Below are 22,256 nucleotides of genomic sequence, written 5' to 3' on the forward strand. Positions count from 1 at the left end.
GTGTCTTTCAAGGTATTCATTTCATGCAGTGTCTGTCATTGAACACTTCAATGTGCCAAACAATTACATGATAAACTGAACCTTATTTAACTTGGTGAATTCTTTTAATTGAGTCTGTTTGTCAATCAAATTAACAAACATTGGGGAAGCACCAGCTATTGGATACAAGGCTATGTTAAGAGCTGGGTAGAGAATTAATGGCAAAGTCATGGCTTTAAAAAATGTTATATTCTAGTTAGAAAAGATAATGAAACTGTAAAATTAAAAAAAAATTGATGCTGTTAATATCATAGTGAGTATATACATTTTTTTCTTTTTCTGCTTAAACTTCTGACCTTGGAAAATGATTATAAAGATAAATATGTCATATAATCAGAATATTTTTTGCTGATGTAATTGTCAAAATAATTGGCAGGTTATAAGTAGCCTACTGTCTTACATCATAGCCACTAGTTGCTGTTTAAATTTAAAGTCAATAAAATTTGTAAATGAACTAATTGCTCACAATAAACACAATAGCCCACATCTGTGTAATGACTACCAGTTTGGAGAGCACCGTTATGAGCATACTCCTCTGCACATAAAGGGTTACTGGACAGCACTGGTGTAGGCAGTGGGAGGTTGATGGAAATCTTTCACCAATGATAAGACTGTTGTTGTTAAATGCCATCAAGGTGCTTCTGACTGAGGAATCCTATATAGGGTTTCTGATGAGCAACAGAAAGGTATGAACCATCAACCTTTAGGGAAGCAATCCAGTGCTTATCCTAAAGAGACACACCAGGACTCCTAGCAGCTAACAATTTTATGTACTAGCCAATTAACATATATTTAATTCATTTACTCTGCACAACAACCTGCTATCCGACCCACTTTACAGATTAGGAAATGGAGTCACTTACCTCATTGTTTAAAATCATCAGCAAGTAATTGGGACCTCTAAGAACTGAACCCAGTCAGTCCAGTGCTGGAAACCACCTTCCTGCCAGGCTAGTATGCTATCTTTTTTTATGAAGAAAAGGAAGAAAGGATTTTTAGCATGGTAGGCAAAGCTTCCATAGAAGCTAGAAATATCCAGTTTTGTTAACGTCTTTGCTAGTATGAACTTTTCAGAGCTCTCAGGCTCGTCCAAGTGAACTTATAATGGCTAAAGGTGTAGGTAGAGCTGAGTAGACAGATAAAGGAATGTTAGACTTGAAAAAAAAAATTGGAAAGCATTTAAAGTATTTCACAGATGAAGAAACTGAGACATACACAGGTTACCTGATTTGCCCAAGATCACAGTTATGACCTCCAGTGGTGTGTGTGTAGGGGTGTGTATCTATGTTCCAATTGGCACTGATGTATTATACATTTCTCTGATGTATTATCCTTTAAATTAGTTTAGAAATGTTCTAATCTTAGGAACTGGTTTGTTTCTTCCCAGAACATTGGCTATGGCAACAGGCACTTTTACAAATTCATTCACCTCCCTTTTGTCTAGCGTTTCCTTAATTTACCCAATCATGGTTACATTCTTTCTTCTTCAATAGACTAGTTCCTTAACTATCCAGACAATTCTTAGGGAAAGATAAATATTTCTTAATAGTTTGAGTCCTGGCGTTCTTCTATTAGGGATTTGGAAAGCATGCAATTGGTTCCATTATTACTTTACGTGATTATCTACAAATTTTGTTGTGCATTGTTTCTAGGTGAGAGTCTCTCGATCTCACCACATTTTACATACACAATCTTGCCAGCCAGTTACCAGGAAACAAGCAAAGAAGACACTATTGAAGAATGAGTTTTCATCCAGCTTTTAGCTTCTGTTCCACTGCAGAGAGGTCAGAGGCGCCCAGGATATAAAACCATCTGTGTGGCACTCACAACTCAAGATAGCGGCTGGCTGGGGCACTGCAAAAGCTTCCTGCCTTCTTTCTCGCAACACGACTTCAGCTGGAGCCTGCATCCGGCTTAATCAACAGCAAGACCTAAAAAAGCCGCACCGCAAGTTCAGTCCTGGAGAGTCAGGCTCAAGCTCTGAGGATGCATTGGTGAAGCTGGCAGGCGACAGGCTGAGTTGCATCGGACAGCCAAGTGGCCTGGAGAGCTCCCGCTGCGCTCCCGGAGTCCGGTTCCAGCGCAACGCCGATGCAGTCTTACTCCCACTCTGCGGCAGCCTTTCCTTCTGCAGGTCTCTCTCCCCGGCTTCCGCGGATAAACTAGCGGCCGGTCTCCACTTCGAGTGTTAGTCTGGCATCTCTCTCAGACCCTTGCTTATATAACACAGTGGGCGCGCTCCCGCCGCATACACCCTCAGTGGAGTTGGGCTGTGCCCTACACCTCCTTTGCGAACATTGTCACCGACGTGCTGCGGACCCCCGTGCCCCCCACTAGGAAGTGACCTTTCTTGGCCACTCAGCAGCGGCTACCGGGACGCCCTTCCACCAGCGTGAGAACACTGAGATTGGAAACTGGAGCGCCTCACTGTGCCCAAGCTCCCTCCCTCTGCTCTCTCTCCTCCTCCCATTTCGGCCCCCACCCCAGTGCCTGTGTGTGTTCTGTTCAGGCGAGGGGACCCGGAGAGCAGTCCAGACTCGGCGCGCGGTGGAGCTGCGGCTGCTCTTGCTGCTAGGAGGAGCGGCGGAGGTGGTCGCCTTGCGCCTCCTCGGACTTCCCAAGTGGGGGCAGAGCAGCCGCTCCAGGGAGACACCAGTTAGAAGGCACAGGGAAAGAGGAACCTTCAAACTCCTCCTCGTCGTCTTGTCTCCACCTCTCGGTTCCTGCCTTTGGAGAAAGTGAAGTGCGGAGCTTGGTTATAATTATTTCTTGTGACTGCTTCGCGGTGCACGGGTTCAGCTACTGTCCAGTGGGGCTTTCCGGCTTGGCGCGTCTCTGTTTCTCCCCCCGGCACACCTCTGTTGACGATGAGGAAAGGTCTGCGGGCAACAGCGGCCCGCTGCGGACTGGGACTAGGATACGTGCTACAAATGTTCGTGTTACCTGCCCTGGCCCTGCTCAGCGCCAGCGGCACCGGTTCCGCAGCTCAAGGTAAGGGGGTCCGCCAGGTTCCACGGCCACCTCCCTTCGCTTCTTCCTTCCTCCCTTCCTCTCCTCCCCCCCAGTTCTCCTGGCTTTCTCAATTCGCCGCGTTACTCTCAACTGGAAACCACTTTAAATTCCACTTTCCCAACTAGTCAAGAAGCTTTGATTATTCTTAAATTTTAAATCTATCCTACGAGATGGGCACGGATGGACCAGGGACGCACGGGGTGTGGACATGCAACCGTCTCTGGGCATGTGGGTGCCTAGGGGGTCTTTTGCACTTTCTGCTCCTCACCCGAACATTGTTGCATTTTGTATATACTGAGGATTGGAGAGACTCCGTGAGGGTGGCTGTGTGGCATACCATAAATGCACCATGATGCACGCGATGCGCAGAGGATCCCCGCGCTGTGCCACATCTGGGGTTGCGGGATCTTCAGTGCGTCTCTGAGCACGCCAGATGCCTAAGGGCACTCAGCTAAGGAAGAGTGTTCAGGAAAGCCAAGAACCCAAAAGTGCCCGTGTCCCTTGGTTGCTGCTTGGTCCAATGTGGAGATATACTACCCACCCAGATCCGCATCTGCTCTTCGCGGCAGGCCCGCGAGTGCATGCCTCCGCATTCATATCCCCTCCGTGACAACCTCCCAACAGGAGACGGAGAAACTTAAACCCCAGAGCTCTGGAGAGAAGGGCTGGTTGTTCAAACCAAATTCCAAACTCCTCATGGTAGCTGGCCAGTTTACAACTCTGACATTTTAATGTATCGCGTCTGAGCTTTAAATAAGTGGCTGGACTCTGGGGAAAGCCAGGAGATAGAAGCAGAACGAACGGGTGTTGGGAGTAGGCAAGGGAGGACATGAGTCTAGGGGCTGATTGCTCCGCAGCTTTCTTATTCCCTTCCCCCCACCCCCCACCCCCAAGTCGAAAGTGGTATCGGCGGCTTCCAGTCTTTCGAGCCCGGGTAGCTTACTGAAAAGGAGAGGGGGAGCCAATCGCCAACGCTGACCCTTCCGGATCACTCTCAGGACACAGGGGTCCTTAATCTGTGGCCAAGCTGAGCGCCCATCTGGGTCTTTTTGGTGGTCAGTGATTCGCGGTAGGCAGTTCAGGTTTTCTTGGCAATGTGGAGTAAGCTTATGCAGCATGCGAAGACAATTCAGGCTCTCCCCCCCCCATCTCAGTTACACTTTCTTCTTTCCAAATTTGGAGGACGAGGAGGCGCTTTGGTAGCCCCAACTCCCTTGGTGATGCTCAGACACTCAGGCTTTTCCCAATTGCATTCCCTCTTAGCTGTGAAAACGCTGGGGGTGGGGAGGCGTTGGAGGTGGAGGGGAGCGCAAAGTCAAGGCGAGTGTGCTCGGGGTGGGGAGGTAAGTGATTAGCAAGGCTTTGTGAATTAGCGATAGCTACTTCCGGAGTAAATTTTCCTGCGCCCTGCTAAGTGGCCACGCTCATAAATCCTTTCTTCCTTTCTTGCCAGATGTCTCCCATCCCTGAGGTTCTGCCCTGATTTTCTTCCACACAGTTTCAGAGCTCATCTGCCCATTCTACAAAGGAGTCAGTCCCCACTGAGAATCGTATAAGCTGTTTGCAAATTTCTTGAAAAACATAGAAGTTCTCAGAGCAGCAGCCTAGCGTACTTAGACTGGGTGTGTTTGGAAGCTTAAGTGAGCAACCTGATGAATAGTAGTGGCATCTACCGTGTGACTCCCAGTGGAACCAGCCTGCTGTTATTGGGCGCACCCCGGAATGAGCCTGCTAGGACGTGGGAGGGGTGAGATAATTGTTAGGGAAAAGGACAAGTTAAAAGTCCCCAAAGAAACCAAACCGGAGATAGGATCCCTGCCTAGAGCTTACAACAGCCAAATTAAAAAGACTGGGTAAGAAAAAAGATCAATAAAGATAATCAAACTGGAGATTGTAAGTAGATTAATATTGAAAGAAGAAGGGGGAAGAGATTAAAAGAAAAGACACTAAGGATAGAGCGACTAATGCAGTCACCCCACCCCCCCTTAGACCAGGTAAACCAGAGATTGAGGATTAATCTGCTCTTCTGACTTTAGGAGGAAAAATAAAATGTGTTCTGTCTGGTATGTGCCTTTTAGTGCAGTTCTCCTTTTAGTTTATATAGTTCCTTCAGTTCCTGTTGAATAAAGCTTTTCATTTATGCCTGTATCTTGCGGTCTCTGAAATGCACTAGTTCACCACTTTTATCTTTGTTATCCTCCATGTTCATAAACACCAGCTTTTCCTGTGTTCTCTACTAGGTTTCCAAAGAAGTATAAAGCACCAAACTCCACTATCATCTATCACCTGCTCTAACCACCATTTTAATGAACCCCTCCACTCTCCCTATTTCTGTTTACTATTGGACTACTAGAACATTTGCCTCTCAAAATCACACATGTTATAAAGGTTCAGTTGTTAGATTCCCTTTTTCCTTCATATTTTCTTCTTTTCTCTCTTTAGACTAGAACACTGGGGACAATGAAAAAGGTTGTTGATTCTTCATTAGAATTTCCATGTACTGAAGACTTAAAGAGGGGAATTAAAAGTATCTGTGAATAAAACATGATGTTAACATGTGAACATTAATGTGAGCATATTGCAGTGTGAATGATGTTTTTATTTTTGTTGTTGGAGAAGTACTGTTTTATATATATTCAGAGATGCCCAGGAAAGCCAAGGGTTTAAGATTAAAAAAGGAGGGGGGTATTATTTGTGAATGTACTGAGCTTTGTAATTGTGGTATAAAGAAAGACAGCAGTCATTTTAAACAGGTCTTTGGGACCTCCTTTAGGCTTTAGGCAATAGCTTTCTCCTCCTGCCTGAGTCCTAATTGTTTCATTCAGGATTGCTGGGAACTCCTAGCTCCAGGGAATTGTGGTGCTTCTGACTTCCAAGAATGAGTGATTCCACTAGGAAAAGGAATGTGTGTGGTATGTTTGTGAGTGTGTGGAGGTGTGAGTTTAATCGTTTGTGCCTTAGAATGAGTGCCTTCTTGCTTTATAAGTGCTTCCTAGTTCTGGACTAGACAGCACTGATATCCTGCTTATCTAGCACCAACTAGTGTTATGAGTGTTAACACCACCAAGCTCAGAATAGAAAATTTCTGAAAACTCTTCAGTGCATTGGAATAATTCTCTATTACCTTAACTTTATTTTTGTTTAAAAAACAAATTGCATACTTTCCACAATTTATAAAAAATACTTCCATGCGTTCATACATATTGGTATGGAGCAAATAGAAAATTGGCATTGAAGACAGCTCAACTTCATTAAGATTCTCTCATATGTATTTTCCATTTAAGGAGCAGAAGAAATTGATGAAAACATTTGTATGTAAATGTGATAAAGAAAAACAGGTTAGTTTATCTTTGTTTGGAAAAATAATTTCATGTTCTAGCTCACTGTTGTTAAGTGATGTAAAGACGGTTCTGGCATATAGCAACCCAGTATAGTGTTTCTGAGACTTTTAACCTTTGAGCAGGCAGAATGACTTGTCTTCCTCCTGCAGAGCAGTTGGTGGGCTCAAACTGTCAACTTTGTGGTTCACAGTCCAATGTGTATCCTGTGGAGCCACCACACTTCCATGTTCTAGCTGAGGAAATACTTTGAAAAGCTTCTAAGGACAATTTTTCAAGTATTACAAAAAGTAAGGAATCCTTAGGTTATACCAAATATTTATTGATGCTAATCTTTTCTATGGAGTACTGGTGTGGTGCTGTGGGTTAATGAGCTGGACTGCAACGTCATTTTAACCTGCAAGGTCGGCAGTTCGAGTTCACCAGCTGCTCCTCAGAAATCCTATAAGGATCACTATGGGTCGGCACTGACTCAACAACACTTTACAATAACAACAACAACAACAAGCTTTTGTATTGTGGATGCTGAGGATTCAGCTAAACAAGACAAGGTCTTTCAGCATTTTCCATAGTAATTTAGGAACTGGTTGTCTGAATGCCCAGACCAGGTTTTATACTGATCTATTTTAAGCAAACCCCTTAAGAATACTCATTAACTCCACTAGGCAAACCCTTCTAGTTTATTGAGAATTATTACCAAGACTTAAAAATAACTGTTCTCTAATGTATGCTGAGATCCCCCAATTAGTGCAAACAGTGCCAGCGTGCCTTAACTGAGCTCATCACTTTTCTGATGTAGGTCATGGCTTTTCCTGAGCAGCAGAGGGAGTCACTCAGAAGCAAAATTAAAATACAGGCTGCAACAACTTCATTGATACAGTGGGAGAAAGGGTGAAGGTGGGAGTAGGGATTGAGCTAGTGTTCTTGCCAGGCAGGTTTAATGTATGACTTTTATAGTTTAACTTCTGTTTTTGTGGCACTTTAAAACTATCTTGTTTACATTTTCCCACAAGTTAGAAAGTTATTAGTTCGTTTATAGAGCTAAAGTTAAACAATTGCTGTTGTTAGCTACCATGGAAACTTCTGGGGTTGGTGTTGACCCAATTACAGTAGGACAAAATGCAGCTCTCTCCTATGCCATCCCCAGGATCAGGTGAGATCAGATCATTGTGATTCCCTGGGTTTTCATTGGCTGATTGACTTGCAGTAGTATATCACTAGGCCTTTCTGCTAGTCTAGATGTTTAGTCTGGATGTTCCATTGAAACCTGTACAACATCATAGTAGCACACAGCCTTCAATGACAGATGAGTGGTAAATATACATAACATGCGTGGGCTAATACTTAACCACAAATGTCCCCATAAAGTAACATAATTATTGAATATTTATTAACATGCTCTGGTGGTGCATCGGATATTCAATGGATTGCTAACTGCAAGGTCGGCAGTTCAAACCTGCTAGCCACTCTACAGGAAAAAGATGAGGTTTTCTGCTCTCGTAACCCTATGTAGAGTCAGAATCAACTTGAAAGCAGTGAGTTGAGTTGTTGATTATGGTCTAACGTTGTATTATGTGTTAGGGATAGAGTTGAACAAGACAGTTTCATCTTTCAAAGGAGAATTACAAGAGAAGTTATGATTCCCTGCTGAAATGTAACAGTGGGCATAGCCACAATGTTCCTTAGAAGTGAAGATGGCGAGACATCATTTTACACATTTTGGACATGATATCAGGAGGTACCTGACCCTGGAGAACTATATCATGCTTGGAAAAGTAAAGGGTCAGTGAAAAAGAAGATCCTCAAAGACATGGATTGACACAGTGGCTGACAACAGTAGTCTCAAACGTAACAATTGTGAGACTGGTACAGGATCCGGCAGTGTTTCATTCTATGGTATATGGATGGGGTCACTGAGTGTGAACCCACTTGATGGCAAGTAACAATAAAAACAACATAGTCTAGGACTCTGGACCCAAAGGTGATCAGGGTAGTACTTAGGGTGAGGGCCTCCAGAATTTTTACACACAGGTACTTAGGGCTAAAGGAACCCTCACAATGTAGAGGATTACGAGCTGGGCTGCTAACTACCAGTTGCTCCATGGAAGAATGATGAGGCTTTCTGCTCCTGTAAATATTTACAGCCTTGGAAACCATATCACTATGAGTTGGAACTGACTCAGTGGCACACAACCACCACCGATGCCACTTAGGGATAACAACTTTTCTGAAAGCTGGATGTTTTTGAAGTTGAGTTTGCATTTCAGCTGTGTTTTACTTTAATGTGTCTGCTCTGGAACTGGGGAGGAATGACTAAAGGCTCCTAGTGGGTATGTATGCATTCTTTGAGTACAGCGTAGTGGATACAAATGATTCATAATCCTGCATCCACCTCTTCATAGCTGTATGACCATAACTGAGTTACTTAACCTTTGTGTGTTTCAATTTCCTCACATGTAAAAAGAGGACAGTACATAAAATATCTTATTAGGACTGAATGAATACATGCAAGGCATTTAGAACAATCCATAGAAAGTAAACATTCTTTGGCTTCCAACTCAGTAAACCACAGGCAAGGATATAAAAATTAAAGAAATGAAAGGCTAATAATTCTGACCTTAGAATACAGATAGCTGCAGATACTGCTACCTCATAAAGAGACTAATGGAACTGTCTGAGAAGAAGCAAAAAGGGAATTCTTGGTGTAGTGCTGGAAAATCTTGAGCATTACGTGCCTCTTTAAACAGACAGTGGGGATTTCTTTCCCATTCAGAGCTTGTTTTCCCTTTTCTGCCCTCTCTGGGAAAATGAGCATAATGTCAGTTGTTAAAATGCTGTGTTAAATCACTATCAGTTACGTCTTGGCTATAAACTCTACCCTTGACTTTCTATCTTTGCAAGAAATATTGAAGGATAACTTTTCATAAATCCATAAGCACTGCTCTTTGAGAGAAACAAAAGAACAGGTTATATAATAAGGGTTTGGAGAACTAAGGAGTTTTGGGGAAATTAGATCTTTATGTAAGTTATCAGCAGTTTTACTTTGAAAGAAAATTGACAGAAGTAGACAGTCAATTGAATACTTGTCAACTTAACACACACAAACAAATAGGTTGACTTGAATGCAAAGCAAATTCATTAAGTACTTAATGAATTCAAATTTACAACAGCATAGATAATCTAGGTAGCATACTTTGAAATAGTCACATTCAATTACTTCTAATTGTTTAATGAATATTGTAATTTATTTGCATTCTTGCTGCAAATGTTGCTTTCTAGAAAAATGTTTATTTTAGAGATTAACTTTTTAATTGGAGATTAACTCACTACCATGGAGTTGCAGTGTTTCGTTCTGTTGTACATAGGGTAGCTAAATGAGTCGGTACTGACTCGATGGCACCTAACAACAACAACAAATGGAATTGTTGTTGTAGGGCGGCAGTGTGAGTTAATGTGCTGGATTACAAAATTGGTTTGAACTGCAAGGTCGGTGCTTCAAGCTCACCAGCCACTCCTTGTAAACCCTATAAAGGGTCTCTATGGGTCAGAACCGACTCGACGACACTTAACAACAACATCATATAGTGTTTCCTAGGCTGTAACTCTTTACAGGAGCAGAAAGCCTCATATTTTTCCCATGGAGCAGAGAGGGTGGGTTTGAACTGCTGGTTAACAGTCTGATACTTATTCTGCAGAGCCACCAAGAAGCTTAAATTTGAGATTATTGGGGGATATGTGTTACTTAAATTGAGGTAGATCTTTCTCTTGTAAATTTGTTATTCTTCTTTTATTTATTGATAGCCTTGAACTACCTTCATATAATCTCACCTGTGTGTGTGTGTGTGTGTGTGTGTGTGTGTGTGTCTTTCTGTCTTTTTAAACCTGACTTCTTAAATTTACCTATAGACTTTCCTTGGATTTCATTTAACTTCAATCTGTTGTGGTGGAGGAACATTTATGAATCATAAACCTAGTTTCCATTCCAGTATTACTTGGTTAAAGAATATTTTACTCACAGAAATCCAGTGATGTTGTCTCTTATACTATGTATTTGAAATAGAGTAAATTTGCCTGAAGCAATATTAAAACATTAATGTCACCTTCTTCTAGTCCTTAAAAGTAAATACAGTTATAATAATTTACTAATTTTCTTATTCCAAATATTTGTCATCCCCAAATTTGGAGAGACTTTAGTACAAATTATTTTATACTATACTTCCTTTTGAGCTAGCACATTCAGAAATCATACCCTTCTAAAGTTGAAATATTTCTACCTATTGTTGGGAGCTGGCAAACATATACATTTTTCAAATATTTGAACTCTTTATGAAAAATGTTAAGAAACATTGTTCAACTATAATTTCAGAATTTAAAAACAAAATGTTTTGGGTTGAACTTGAAATGTGGTTTACCTATTTGAACATTGCTGCCCCAAGGAGTTGCTCTATAGGAATATAGAGGGTCTTGAGCTACATAGTGTACAGATGTTATAAGGGTCTAAACGCCCTAGGAAATAGATGAGGCTGCTTCCTTAAAGATTTACAGTCTTGGAAACCCTATATGTTTTCCAAAGCCATGGAGGTGGGTTTGGAAAATATATCTAGCCTTCTACATGGAGTTCATAGTGTTAATAATTACTGTGACAGCAATGAAACTGAAGTTATAATTTAGAGAGCTATAGCTTTGAAAGTGCAAAATATGCAGATGTTTGTCCTTATGTCAGTATACCTTTTATTAGCAGTGAGCAGTGATTCGGAAGTGCTTTGTGTGGCAAAAATGAAGGATAGCATCTGAAAACTTCAACGTTTGGGGAATACTCTCTTTTAATTAAACAACTAACCACAACTCATTGCTGAGGTGGTAGGGCAGCATGAGAATGAGAGGAACCAGATGAGAGTTCCTTGTACTGATCCACCTGCTAGAATTTTTATTTTAAAATAGCAGTCTGGAAAATAATGTTAACAGATGATTTTGATTAATCAAATTTAACTCCAGAATTACCAGCCTTATTTATTTTTAAATGTTGTGAGCGTAGGGAGTTTTACCTTCATTAATCATTTTGTCATGTGGATCCTGTGGCTAGTTTCATTTCTCAGCAATTATGAGAGCTATAAAAATGCCTCAGATAGATAAACATGTATTATCTTCTCTTCCAACTAAGGATGCTAAACAACACAAACTCCCTCAGCACATTTAACAAGTTTATTGATGAATACTAACATTTCTCATTTTTAGTCAATGTCTTAATTGATTATATAATCATGGGCTGCCTGAATTCAACTATAATTTATTAAGTCTAATTTTTTTTTTCTGTTCTGTTCTGAAGAAAGACTAAAATATGAACATTCCTTTCCAATAAAAACATATCAGTACTCCCATATTAAAATGCATCTGCAATCCAATTATATGGGCACATATGTCCATGAAAATAAATAATCATTTTTTTTTCTTTACAACCTCAAGACAATTACTGTGAATAATAGCAATAAGCAATATAAAAGAGTCATACAAAAATAAAAGGTACTGTTTCTATAGAAAAGTAACTTTTAAAAATTATAACATACAGTCTCTTAGACAATAAAAGTTAAGTACAATATGAAAAAAAGGTATATGGTGTAATAATAGTCTCTTTTCTTTACCATTATAGTGAATTATATTCAGATTTAGGATTCAGGTTAAAGGAAGCAATTTTGGGCCACTTTATTTCTTTTGCAAGTTTGTATAAAACTTAAAGACTCTAAAAATCTTTTCAAGAACTTCTTCGAAGATTACTCTTTAGCAAATAGTATTCACTAATTTTAGAGAACCTAAACATTATAGCCAGTGACAACAGTACTGTTGTTTTATTATGTGTTATTATTAGGGACCTGTGCTGCATTTTATCAGAACTAAAAAAAAAAAAATAGCCAAACTAGTACCATCACAAATACCAAAACTTTAGGGCTGGAAAAAAAAACAGTAAATAATGGTCATTTCCATTTGAGTATTGTCTGTTTGCAACATGTTGACATTTGAATTCAGCTTTTGATGCAAGGAAAATGATATATTGTTTCTGACATTGAGTGAAGAGTTTACCAAAAATACACACTGTAGCCACCCAGTGGAAATGCGGGTGGTTAGCAAGAGGCAATCTTTGAGTCACTCCAAATAAAGTAGTAATTATGTTGACTGCCATTTTCTTTAGCTATTTTCTTTCTTCCTTCTGGAGCTCCATTAGATGACGAAAGAGTATAAGCTTACAAATCTGTTGGGGATCAAATTCAAGGAATGAAAGAGGATAAGGCTTTTTCCTTCCAGCCTACCACAGTCATCACCAATGAAGCATGTTGCTTGGTGGAAAACAGAAGCCCAATTTAGTCTTAATTGCTCTAAGAAATTTAGGGATAACAGGCATGTTCAAATGATTTGTTATTTGTGCTAGATGAACTAGAGACCCAAGATTAGCATACCAAAATAATATTCAAAAGGTCTTCTGATTGGAACCTTTTTTAAAATAGAATCTTAATTTTCATCTATTTCAATTAACATAGTAAAAGAATTAAAAAATTGTTTAAAAGGGAAGCAGCTGAAACAACTGCAAAAGAACAACCCTAATAAGATGTATATTCAGGCAAAAAGAATGCATTTCCTCAAAGAATAACCCATGTAATTTTGTTATTATCATATGCCGTGGAATATATATTCAGTCCTTCAGTTGTTAAGTGCTATCAAGTCAGTTCCAACTCATAGCCACCCTGTATAGGGTTTCAAAGAACAGCTTGTGGGTTTGAACCACTGATCTTAAATTTAGCAGACCAGTGCTTATCCTACAAGAGTCACACTGCTATTTTTAAATTATTGTTATTAATAACAGCGAATACGTTGTATCTTGAATCTTACCTGTACAGTAAAAATTGACTTTGTTGTTGTTCAGTGCCATTGAGTCAGTTCTAACTCAAAGAGAGCCTGTGTAGGGTTTCCATGAGTGAATGTTGGGTTTGAACTGCCGACCTTGTGGTTACCAACCCAATACTTCTCCTACAGCATCACACCAGGACTCACACATATGTTCTTGTTATTAAGTGCTTTCTAGTCAGTTCTAATGTGGGGAGTCCTAGTGTGGCACTGTGGGTTAATGCGCCAGACTGAAAAGCCTTTTGAACTGCAAGGTCAGGTCAGCAGTTCGCTATGGGTTGGAATCGACTCGAGGGCACTTAACAACAACAACAGTCAGTTCTAATGGCAACCCTGTATAAGGTTTTCAAGGACTGTCTGATATGTTTGAACCACCAAGCTTGTGGTTAGCAGTTCAGTACTTTTATCAAACAGCACCACACCTGTATTCCATATATATTGTTGTTGTTGAGTGCCGTTGAGTAGGTTCCAACTCACAGCATCCCTGTATGGGGTTTCTAAGGCTTTCTAAACCTTTTCTGGAGCAGAAAGCCTCATCTTTCTCCTGCATAGCAGCTGACAGGTTCGAACCTCAGATCTTGTGGTTTGTAGTTCAGTGCTTATAGTATGGAGCCACCATATTCCCCTCTCCATATATATAATTGTTGCTGTTAAGTGCTGTTGAGTCAGTTACTACTCACAGTGACCCTATGGAGTGTTTCTGAAGAGCATCTAGTGGGTTTGAACTGACAGCCTTGTTGATTGCAGTCCAGTGTTTCCCCTACAGTACCACACTAGGAGTTCTTATTATATAATAGTATAATAATAGTTGCTTTACTAGAACATGGTTTGAAAAATGTTAGAAGAATGACTAGGAAATCTTTTAACAATATGTATGTTTATCCATGGGGGAGGGAGGCTCGATTATTGGGTGATCACATGGAAGATATACATGTCATTTTTTATTGAATCAAATAACTGGAATTATTTCTTTGAAGGGTATTTCCAGGCAGACCCTTGATGAAATGAAAATTTACAAGGAGTAGACAAAGATACTTTCATAATTTCCTGGAGCCTATAAATTATTACGCAAATTGTGTATAGTTTTGTTTTAGTAGTGAGAGTTCATTTTTAAGTGTTGTTGTTGTTATGTGCCGTGGAATCAGTTCCGACTCATAGCGACCCTGTACAGGGTTTACGAAGCTGTAAATCTTTATGGGAGCAGAAAGCCTCATCTTTCTCCTGCGGAAGAGCTGGTAGTTTCGAACTGCTGACTGTGAGATTAGCAGCCCGATGCGTAGACTTGACAATATTCTTTCTTTTTTTAAAGGACATATCAGACAAATGAAAACCAAGCAGTTTTACTTATAAAACAGATTCACAGAAGTATTCATTGAATAAGAAATCGTATTCAGTCACTTATTCCTAACTAGAAAATATTGTCCTACTTTTCTTCTAAAAGTTGTCTTGTGCTTGGCAAGTTGCTGTTTCCCCAGTGTACAGCAGAGATACTTCTGACTCATTATTGTAGTGATTTATCCAAAAGAAAAAAGGTTTTTCCTGTCGTGCAAGTGACACAGACTGAAGGATCTTCACTTCTTTCTACTACTTTATTTCAAATAGATGGCAGAGAATTCCTGTTGTTTTCCTAAACAGTGAACTATTACATGTCATCTAAGGAGAATATCTACTACTTTCATGCATGGTGTGTAAAATGTGCAAAATCCTCTATGCATGAGTGTGTAAAATCCTCTATCTATATGAATAACTCCCTCTCTGGGTGCTTTCAAAGAGAATGCATCTTAACTTGGGAGGAAACATCATTTTTCTGGTAAGGACTCTGTATCTGAGCTGATGAAAAAAGAGAGGTCAGTTGTGGTGTTTTTCTTTGACCAGAATTCAGTGATGGTTTGTTTCAACTTCTTAATCAAATGCAATTATGTTGCCAGGCTGAGGAATTCTTAGTTTTCTAGGACTCCCTCAGATGCCACCATATCAGTGGCTTTATTTCCAGGCTTTCCATTACATCCATTTAAAATTTTATTTAAATTGAAAAACAAAAAGTTAATTGAGGCGGGGGGGGGGATATTGTTTTGAATGAAAGGATATTTAGTATGTTAAGGATAATAGGTTTCTTTGCTAATATTCAATGTTTTATTAAAATATATATTAATATATAAATAAATATATGATACATTAATATGTAGATTATATTGATTATTACCATATGCTTGCACATCATTTGGCAGTTTTGAACTAGGATTTCGAAAGCAGGTAAATAAATTCTAGGGTTCATAAAACTGTTTTGTATGTGTGTATTGTATAAATCACCCATTGATGACAATAGGGTTTTTCATAGCAAAATATTACTACTTTGCTAAGACTATGAAAGTAAATAATAATGCCTAACAAGTTTTGTTACTTGCAAGTCTAAATGCTAATGAAGGAGATTGCCTGTTTAATGCCGAATTGCAACGTTATGGGGGGGGGGTCTTAATGATAACAGCAGATTCCAGAGCCCTTGAGTTTGTTTTGCATTCTGTGACAGTCACTAAATCAGGGAAAGGAATGTTCAAACAACACACTTGAGGAAAAGTGATTTTTATAGAAAGGAGCCATTTCTGCTAATAGCCAGAAACTGCTCATAACCCCGCTGACATTAAAAGTCCATTAGCTAAGCCCAGTTTAAATAGCAGCTGATGCAGTGTCAGCTAAATGTACATTGGAATTTTTTTCATATAATGCTGTTTTATAATTTTTTTCTAATAATGTATACATTAAGTAAAACAAATGTCATCTGATAACAGTGATAGGCCTGCCAACTAAGAGGGAGAGATTTTTGATGAAACAACAGTAACAGTCTATATAACAAGAAGATAATAAACGGCAGTGATGGTTTAAAAGGGAGCTTTTGAGCAAAATCATATGGAGACGTTTAAGCTGACTTTCAGAAAGAGTTATTTCCATAGAAGCACATGCTAACGTGGGTGTGGTGCGGTGGGTTAATGCGCCGACTGCAAAGCCATTTGAACCGCCAAGTCGGCAGTTCAAGCTCACCGACTGCTCCTTGGAAACCCTATATAGGGTCGTTATGGATTCGAATCGACGCAATGGCACTTCACAATAACAACTTTGAGCTAGTCACCTAAAGTGATGTGCTGTTTTACTATAATAGGCAGTGTTTAGTATTTTCAGTCTATTTTGAAACAACAGGAAGCCCCTTCTCTTCTCACTGTTATGTATATATATGAGGAAGGTAAGAAAGGACTTTTGAGAAAGGAAAAAAAATAGCTGTAACATTTAATATGCTATTTTTTTAGATTAATTCTTATGGTGATCGTTTTGAAAGCAAAAGAATGTATTCCTGTTGCCTGGAATGACAATTGAACATACCTGTATTAATCTGCCCTCCATCTTTTTTATAGTCTTTTGAATATTTTCTTAACTTCATTTTAATCATCTAAAAGATAAGACATTTTACTGCAGATTACATTAGAACTCAAAGATCCTTACTGACTCATCATAAAACAGACAGTGTTCTGTAACTATGAGACTATTGTGGAGACAAACTGAGGGTTGCTCAGTAATCTAATGTGTGAGTTGAGAACAGAGCAGTAATTAATCAGTGCTGTCATGCTTACACCACTATAAAGTATTAGGAGAACTACATGCTGACCACCCCTTTCTCTGTTATCAAACCATTAGTGAAGCCCTGTACAAGTAATAACAATTGAACCCTGCTTAAGAATAAACCCAAATAACTTGCACATAAGCTTTGGGAGTATTTTCCCAATGGTCAAGTGAATTCACACCACATGTTCTAGTACTCAGAATTATCCATTTGACTTTCTAACCTGAGACACTGCATCTTTATTTATTTTCAAATTAAATCCATGTTTCTTTATGTAAAAAAAACAAAAACAAAAACATATCTCTTACAGCATTTCTTGAAAGGGGGAGGAAAATAAGGAAAGAAAAAAGAAGAAAAAGAGAAAAGAAAGAAGACTATTATTTAACCATACTGGAGTGACAAAGACCTCCTTTTTATGTTAACAGATTTTCATACAAACATTTCTTAATAAAATCAAGAAGTTCTCTTTGGTGTTAGTAACTGTTTTAATTCAGTTCAGGCCACTACAAATGCTTGCTTTCAATGAATTGGAAGCTTACATGGACAGAGTTTATGCAATTAAATTACTAACCGAAATCCCATTTACTAACATATTGCATGAGGGACTTGATGAATAATCTAGTCTTTAGTATGTAACTCAATCATTAATAACAGATGGAAATGTGACTCAGTTCAACCAGTGGGCTTTGATTTTTAATTCTAAACCCACTGTAGTTTTTCAGACTAAAACATCTGTTTAAAGTGACTATTTTCTGTATGTTTTCTATTACATAAAATGTAAGATTTTATGTTTTCTATTTCATAAAATGTCTTTTTTGTTGCACAAAATGTAATTCTATTGCAAGATGAAAAAACATTGACATTGTATTTGGCCACGCAATAAATTTGTACACATTTATGAACTAATATTATGAAATTGAATTATGTTGGAAATAAAATGATGCCAGCCTGATTGAAGTGGGAAAATTATTGCATTAGAGTTAGGAATGGTTTTTAGAGTAAATTACCTTAAAATGTTAATATAAAGTTATTTTCTTTGGCAGCTTTATTCTGTTGTGTGTGTTTTTGTTTGTTTGTTTGTTTGTTTTAAGTATGAAGAATTACATTTTAAATATATTTAAGGAGTGCAATATAGTGTATGGCTTGGTCCTAACTTGAGTTTGTGTATTTATTTATGTTCAGAAAACTTTTCTTTAAGAATATACATTCCCAAATGCCATTATTATGACTGTTTAAAGCAACGAATAGCTTTAGTTCTCCCCTAAGCCTCAGATCAGCATGTCCTTTCTGTGACTACCAGGGAAGTAAAAATAATATTGAATGTTTGCATTCGTTTATATGTGTATGTGTTGGTATCTGATAAACTACTGAAATAGGAAAGCATAGAGTGCTTTCAGTGATTGCTTAAATGGTTTCTTTAGGGTTTTGCACTTTATAGAGTATTTGGTTTTCAATCTTTTCCTTTGAAGATTTTTAGGAAAAAGAAAACACAACTTGTATAAAGATGAGCCTGCATTTATTGATAGTTATTCTAGGCTATGCCTGTGAGTATGTGTATGTTTGTGTAGTTAGAGTTATAATTAAAAACCAACTCCTCAAGACTATAAGTTTCCCTGTATTAAGCTGTCTCAGGAAGTTCTGTTGTGTATTTAAAAAGTATTTTTTGATAAGGACATTATCTGTTTTGTACCAGAATATATCTTTGTTTGCTTTTATTTTGCTGAGGGGATATAAGGAAACAATTCAACAATCCAAATTGTTAAATAGAAAAAGTAATTATTTTATTATTGAGTGCCCTTCAGTGGATTCCAACTCATAATGACCCCATTGACTTTCTGTTGCTCTTTGAATTAGAATATAAAGTTAATCTGTCTGACACGTGTATTTTTGCTTACACTTCTAGCTTCATTTCTAAATGTTCTCCTCAGCTTAAGCCTCTTCAGACCATGCACCTTTCTTAAATATTGTACAAGTTGTTTTACTTAGCCCTAGGAGGGGCACATCACTGAGGATTTTTTTAAACAATCCTTGTTGCTCACTCACAATTGAGCTTTTATGTATGGTCTTTCCTTTGCCCTGAACGAATGTTCATTCCTCATTTTTAATCCCTTCTTACTGTCTGACTCTTGTTCAGTATTTATATCTTGGCTTAGGTCTTCATTCCTTATTAAAATGTCTTACCTACCTAATTATAATCCTTTTTTCTTTCCTCTGTGTCTCCAGCAAGCTTATCAGCATCATGAGGGCAAGAATGGTACATCCTTAGCACTTTATCCAATGCTTGGCACACCGTCAGCATGTAATATACATCTTTTCAATAATGATGGATGAGTGCACATTTCATTGATGCATAAATATACATCTTAGAGAGGCTTTTCGTGATTATTCAGAGTGGTGGAATAATACTCGTAGAAATTTTCCAGGTTCACTTCATCTTTCATTTTGAAAGCAGCTGAATTTAGCAACCTGAACAAGAATTTGTTAGGTGGCAAGGAAGGACAATTTCAGAAACGAATGTTCAAAATCTCTCAGATCCTGGCTAGAAGACAACCTCTATATCTTTCTTTCAGAATTTCATTCTTAACTCAGAAGTTTTACCCTATGATTTGGGACTTATAAGTAATGAAAAACTTGAATTCTCATGGAATTGAAGCAAATACATCTCAGACAATTGATTAGTAAGCACAGTGGGCTCCAATTCGTGTATTAAGGATCAGGAGTTAAAGAGATCTACAAGGTAAACGATAACTAGTTTTACCTAAGAGAACCTTCTCAAATCTTTAGTTGTAGCATTTTATAATATGGAATATTATTAAAGTATGTTGACTTTCAAGTAGGTATTTTGTGTTTTATTTGGATTGCTGTTGTTCCAACAACTGCCTAATGAGTATTTCTTTTATTTACCTTTACTAGAGAGGACTCCTGGTATGGCTTTGTAGGAAAAGCCCTGGACTAGGACCCACATGGTCGGTGGTTCAAAACTACCAGCTCTTTCTTGGAAACCCTGTACAGATTCGCTGAGAGTCGGAATTGACTTGATGGCATTTAGCAGCAACCACAGCAGAGAGCAAAGAAGGATCTCTGGATTGTGATCTTAGCTGCTAACCACAAGATCAGCAGTTTAAGTCTACCAGTCACCCCAAGGGAGAAAGATGCGGCGTTCTGTTCCTGCAAAGATTTACAACTTTGGAAATCCTATACAGGGTTGCTATGAGTCGAAACCAACTTAGTGGCACATTACCACCACCACCACCATTAGAGAGTAAACAGGAGACCTGGTGTGATGCTGTAGGATACACACTAGACTGCTAACAGCTAAGTTGGCAGTTCACAGCCACCAGCCACTCCTCAGAAACCCTACACAGGATCCAACAGAATTGACTTGATGGCACTTAACAGCAACAACAGAGAGTAAACAGGTTTGTTGCAGGGTGTGACTATGGAAGTGGGGAGGGGTCAGGGAATCAGGAACAGAGTGGCCCAGAGTCAAGAAAAATAAATCTATTTTGAAGTGCATACTAATCCTAGTTGTTTCCCTGCAATCATCTATTGTCTTTTAAAGTTCTTTTGGTAGGAACAGAGTCTGTTATCTTAGGGCAGGATATCTTGGTTTCCTAGACTACTAAATAGCATAGTGAAATGTATTATTATAAAGCATTACTGAATCAAATATTCTTGTAGGCATTTTTAAGGTGACCAAAATATGTTATGGATTATGCTACCCAACCAACAAAGCAGAAATTATAACAAGCAACTGCTTCTTCTTTGTTAAGACTTCAGTAAACACAGACCCAACTTGCCCTGAGTAATTACCACAGAGAGCTATGCAGTGATCTTTAAATGGTAGTTGTTTGTAATCAAGCAGTCTGATTCTTGCCTTGACATACAGCAGAGGAAGTGGTTAGGAGACAGACCTGTAATTATCAGCAGCAGGTGCCCATAATGGAATGCCAGAGAGATGTTTGAAGAGGCAAATATTACTTTAGGAAAGATTTCAAGACTGTCAATTTATACTAAAACACATCTAAATAAAAACTGGCTTGAGACCAGGAGTAAAAGAATATTTCTTTAGATCCAAAGGCAAGAGCAATAAATTCCTTTAATACAAAATAACCTCTCCTCTATATGCCTGAACACTCTCAAAATACGAAGTCTTAAACAAGACTGTACACATTTTCAGAAAAGGAATCATTTTCCACCATTAGAAAAAATATGTCTATGTTCTTTGGATTGTTAATGAGTTTATTTATGATGGAGCAAAAATTTGCTCTTTATTTTGGCATTACATGAATAAATTGCATGAATGAAAATTCATTTTTTATGATTTCAAATTATTGATTTCATTATACATATATGGTTAAAATGATTTTTGTTTTTTTGAAGTTATAGAACTTAATAACCTATATGTAACTTTTAGATTGAAAATTTAAGCCAAAAGAAATTTAATGGAATCCAAAGTTTCAAATGCATTTTAAAGTTTACTATATATATTAACTTATTGTTGTTGTTGTTAAGTGCCATCGAGTTGGTTGCCATTGAGGTCATCATAGCGACCTTGTATAGGGTTTCCGAGGAGCAGCTGGTTCGTTTGAACTGCTGACTCTGTGGTTCGAAGTCCAGTGTTGATCCTATAGCTCCACACCAGGAGTCCATGGAAAATTTTTTTGTGCTGATTATGTGCAGTGGAGTTGGTTCTGACTCATAGCCACCCTGCATAGGGTTTCCTAGGCTGTGTAAATCTTTGCTGCAGCATAAAGTCTCATCTTTTTCCTGCTGAACGGCTGGTAGTTTCAAACTGCTGACCTTGAGGTTAGCAGCCCGACTTGAAACCTCTATTCTACCAGAGCTCCTTCATCAACTTATTGGTGGTGCTGTTGTTAAGTGAGGTAGAGTCGGTTCTGACCCATAGTGACCCGGAATAGGGTTACCCAGGAGCAACTGGTGAGCTTAGAAGGTTGACTGGGGTTCAAACCAACTTTGCAGTCCAGCGCATTAACGCACAGCGTCACACAATTATTTTTCAATTGGCAGAACATTTCCTCTTTCAGTGACGTTTTTCAATTTTCACCTCTTTTCTAAAAGCTAGAGAATACTATCATTCTTTCTAAGCAGTCCTTACGAAGAACAATGAGCCATGTGTCTAATTAATATTAAATTAAAAATATATAATTATAAAATGAATGTTAAATTTAGAGTGATGATGCCATTTCAACTTCTAGACATACACTTAGCAAAGTTGTTTTGATATTGTTTCAGATATTAATATTATCTCAAGTCTTTCACCATAGGCCATGGTTTATATTAGCTTATAGAAATTTCTATTGCATGAAACATAGATAAAGGAACCTAACAAAACATAATTT

At 38.5% G+C, this 22,256-nt stretch overlaps 1 protein-coding gene across 2 annotated transcripts in view; it reads left to right on the top strand.

Moving 5' to 3' along the window:
- The first annotated feature begins 2,752 nt into the window (after positions 1-2,752).
- Positions 2,753-22,256, top strand: part of UNC5C (unc-5 homolog C (C. elegans)) — a 605,975-nt gene continuing 586,471 nt past the window's right edge. The window contains exon 1 of one of the 2 annotated variants that reach the window (XM_006874688.1): positions 2,753-3,030. In XM_006874688.1, coding sequence (XP_006874750.1) covers positions 2,907-3,030 — 124 coding nt within the window. In that variant the 5' untranslated portion in view covers positions 2,753-2,906. The remainder of the gene's footprint in view (positions 3,031-22,256) is intronic. The other variant, XM_006874687.1, reaches the window with a different exon arrangement.

Source organism: Chrysochloris asiatica, unplaced genomic scaffold (assembly GCF_000296735.1).
Source record: "Chrysochloris asiatica unplaced genomic scaffold, ChrAsi1.0 scaffold00294, whole genome shotgun sequence".
NCBI classification, from domain to species: domain Eukaryota; kingdom Metazoa; phylum Chordata; class Mammalia; order Afrosoricida; family Chrysochloridae; genus Chrysochloris; species Chrysochloris asiatica.